The 3,089-nt window shown below is 70.0% G+C and overlaps 1 protein-coding gene across 1 annotated transcript in view; it reads left to right on the forward strand.

Moving 5' to 3' along the window:
* The first annotated feature begins 530 nt into the window (after positions 1–530).
* LOC113941308 (collagen alpha-1(III) chain-like) overlaps positions 531–3,089 on the forward strand; it is a 5,065-nt gene continuing 2,506 nt past the window's right edge. The window contains exons 1-3 of the mRNA XM_027632472.1: positions 531–613; positions 1,957–2,114; positions 2,252–2,431. Coding sequence (XP_027488273.1) covers positions 596–613; positions 1,957–2,114; positions 2,252–2,431 — 356 coding nt within the window. The 5' untranslated portion in view covers positions 531–595. The remainder of the gene's footprint in view (positions 614–1,956; positions 2,115–2,251; positions 2,432–3,089) is intronic.

Here is a 3,089-nt window from a genome sequence, read left to right on the forward strand (position 1 = left end):
GGGGGGCACAGGGACACCCCTGAGCATCAGGACACCCCTGGGGGGCACGGGGACACCCCTGGGCATGGGGATACCCCCGGGGGTACGGGGGGGACAGAGGGGTTGGCACAGGGATGGGGGGGGCTCAGGGAGGTCCGGAGGAGGGTCAAGGAGGGCCATGGGGGGAACATGGGGGGGTGTTTGGGGGTGTTCAGGAAGGGCCACGGAGGGGACAGAGAGGCCATGGAGAGATGGGGGGTCCATGGGGGATATGGGGAGGGGTGTTGGGGGGCTCAGGGAGGGCCATGGGGGTGACAGGGGGGTCAATGGGGGGCCTTAGGGAGGGTATTGGGGGGAGCTCGGGGGGGGCCATGGGAGGACACAGAGGAGGCCAAGGAGGGGGGACAGGGGGTCCCTGGGAGGGGGTTCAGGGAGGGCTGTGGGGGGCGCTGGGGGTGGGGGGGCAGGGTGGGGGTGCCTGCAGTGTGTGATGGGGCTGGGGTGGGGGTGCAGCCCCCCCTGTCCCTCCCTGACCCCTCCTGTCCCCCCCTGCGCCCCCCTGCCCCAGGAGGTGCTGCTGAAGCGGGCGGCTGACCTGGTGGAGGCACTTTATGGGATGCCCCACAGCAACCAGGTGGGCACCCCCCAGGACCCCCCTGGGGACCCCCACCCTGGGAACACCCCTGGGACCCCCCTTCGGGAACCCCCCCGGGAACATCCCTGGGACCTCCATCTTGGGACCCCCACCCTGGGAACATCCCTGGGACCCCCATCTTGGGACCCCCACCCTGGGAACATCCCTGGGACCCCCCCCAGGGACCCCCACCCTGGGAACACCCCTGGGACACCCCCCCCCGCCCCCCTGCCCTGACACTGTGACATGGGCTGGTGCTGTGCTGGGGGTGACACGAGGAGGTGGCACTGTAGGGTGACATTGTACTGGGGGTGACACTGAGGGTGGCACTGTGGGGTGATGCTGTGGGGTGACACTGGGGGAGGGTGACACCATGGGGTGCCATTGTGCTGGGGGTGACACCATAAGGTGTCACGCTGTGCCATGAGGCAACGCTGTGGGGTGACACCATGGGGTGACACGAGGGGGTGATGCTGGTGCCACACTGTGCCATGAGGTGACACCATGGGGTGACACTGTGGGGTGACACCGTGGGGTGACACTGTGCTGGGGGGTGCCACCATCCTGTGGGGTGACACCATGGGGTGACACTGTGGGGTGACACTGTGCTGCAGGGTGCCACCATCCTGCGGGGTGACACCATGAGGTGCCACCATGCTGGGGGGTGACGTGTGGGGGGTGCCACACTGTGCCACAGGGTGACACCATGTGGTACCCCCCGGGAGCTCTGTGATGACTCTGGCTCTGTGGGGAGGTGACACGTGCGGTGCCCCCGGGTGCCCGTGGTGACTCTGTGGGGTGTCCCCGGGGCTCTGTGGGAAGGTGACACGTGTGGTGCCCCTGGGGGTGCCCGTGGTGACTCTATGGGGAGGTGACACTGTGTGGTGCCAGCCCGGGGGCTCTGTGGGGAGGTGACACTGTGTGGTGCCCCCAGGTGCCCATGGTGACTCTATGGGGAGGTGACACTGTGTGGTGTCCCATGGGCTCTGTGGGGAGGTGACACATGTGGTGCCCCCGGGGGTGCCCGTGGTGACTCTGTGGGGTGACACTGTGTGGTGCCCCCATGGGCTCTGTGGGGAGGTGACACGTGTGGTGCCCCTGGTGACTCTGTGGGGTGACACGTGTGGTGCCCCTGGTGACTCTCTGGGGAGGTGACACTGTGTGGTACCCCCTGTTCCCCGCGGTGACGGTGTCCCTGTCCCTGTCCCCGTCCCCGTCCCTGTCCCTGTCCCTGTCCCTGTTCCCATCCCTATCTCTGTCCCCGTCCCTGTCCCTGTCCCTGTCCCTGTTCCCATCCCTATCTCTGTCCCTGTCCCTGTCCCTGTCCCTGTCCCTGTCACCAGGAGGTGCTGCTGAAGCGCGCTGCCGACATCGCCGAGGCTCTGTACAGCGTCCCCCGCGCCCCCGGCCCGCTGCCCCCCGCCCCCGTGGGGGTCCCGGCCTTCGGGGGGGGCCCAGCTGGGGCTGCCCGTGCCCGAGTCCCCGCAGGGCTCCGACCAAGGTGGGCCCGGCCCCGCGCTGGGGGCGGGAGGGGCTCCATCCCCCCCCCTCCCCTCCCCGCCCGGTGCCACCCGTGTCCCCACCCGTGTCCCCACCCGTGTCCCCACCCGTGTCCCCACGTGTCCCCGTGTCCCGCAGGGTTCTCGCGCAGCCCCGGCACCCCCCCGGCGCGGGGGTTCGGCCCCCCCGGCTCGGCCCCCCAGCAGGGCTATGCCGGGGGCACCGGCGCCTTCGGGGGGGGCACCATGGCCGGGCTGGGGGTGCCCGGGTCCCCCCCCAGCTTCCTGAGCGGCTCCACCGCCACCTCCCCCTACGCCAGTGAGTGCCGGCCCCGGGGCGGGGGGAACGGGGGGGGGGCTGGGGGGGGGGGGGGGGCCGGGGGGGGTCCCCGAAGGCGTGGGGGGGTTCCTGGGGGGTCGTGGGAGGGTCCCTGGGGAGTTTCCACTGATGTGCCAATGCTGGGGGGTCCCCGAAGTCATTGGGTGTTGCTGGGGTCCCCAAAGTTGTGCGAGGGTCCCTGGGGGGTCCTTAAAGTCGTGGGAGGGTCCCCAAAGTCGTGGGAGGGTCCCTGGGGGGTTTCCATTGATGTGCCAATGCTGGGGGGTCCCCGAGGTCATGGGGGGTTCCTGGGGGGTCCCCGAAGCCGTGGGAGGGTCCCTTGGGAGTTTTCATTGATGTGCCAATGCTGGGGGGTTCCCAAAGTCATGGAGGGTCCCCGGAGTCATAGGGGGGTTCCTGGGGGGGTCCCCAAAGTCATGCCAAGCCTGGGGTGTCCCAAAGCCGTGGGCCAAAGCTGGAGTGTCCCCACAGCCGTGTACCAGCCCTGGGGGGGTCCCCAGAGTCATGGGGGGGGTCCCTTGGGGGTCCCCAAAGTCACGTGCCGGGGGGTGTGTCACTGCCCCCGCGGTGTCCCCGTCCTGTTTGTCGCTGTCCCCGCGGTGTCCTCACAGTGTCTCCCCCTTCGGGGGGGGGGGTC

Source organism: Corapipo altera, unplaced genomic scaffold, assembly GCF_003945725.1.
Source record: "Corapipo altera isolate COAL_440 unplaced genomic scaffold, ASM394572v1 131846, whole genome shotgun sequence".
Taxonomy (NCBI): domain Eukaryota; kingdom Metazoa; phylum Chordata; class Aves; order Passeriformes; family Pipridae; genus Corapipo; species Corapipo altera.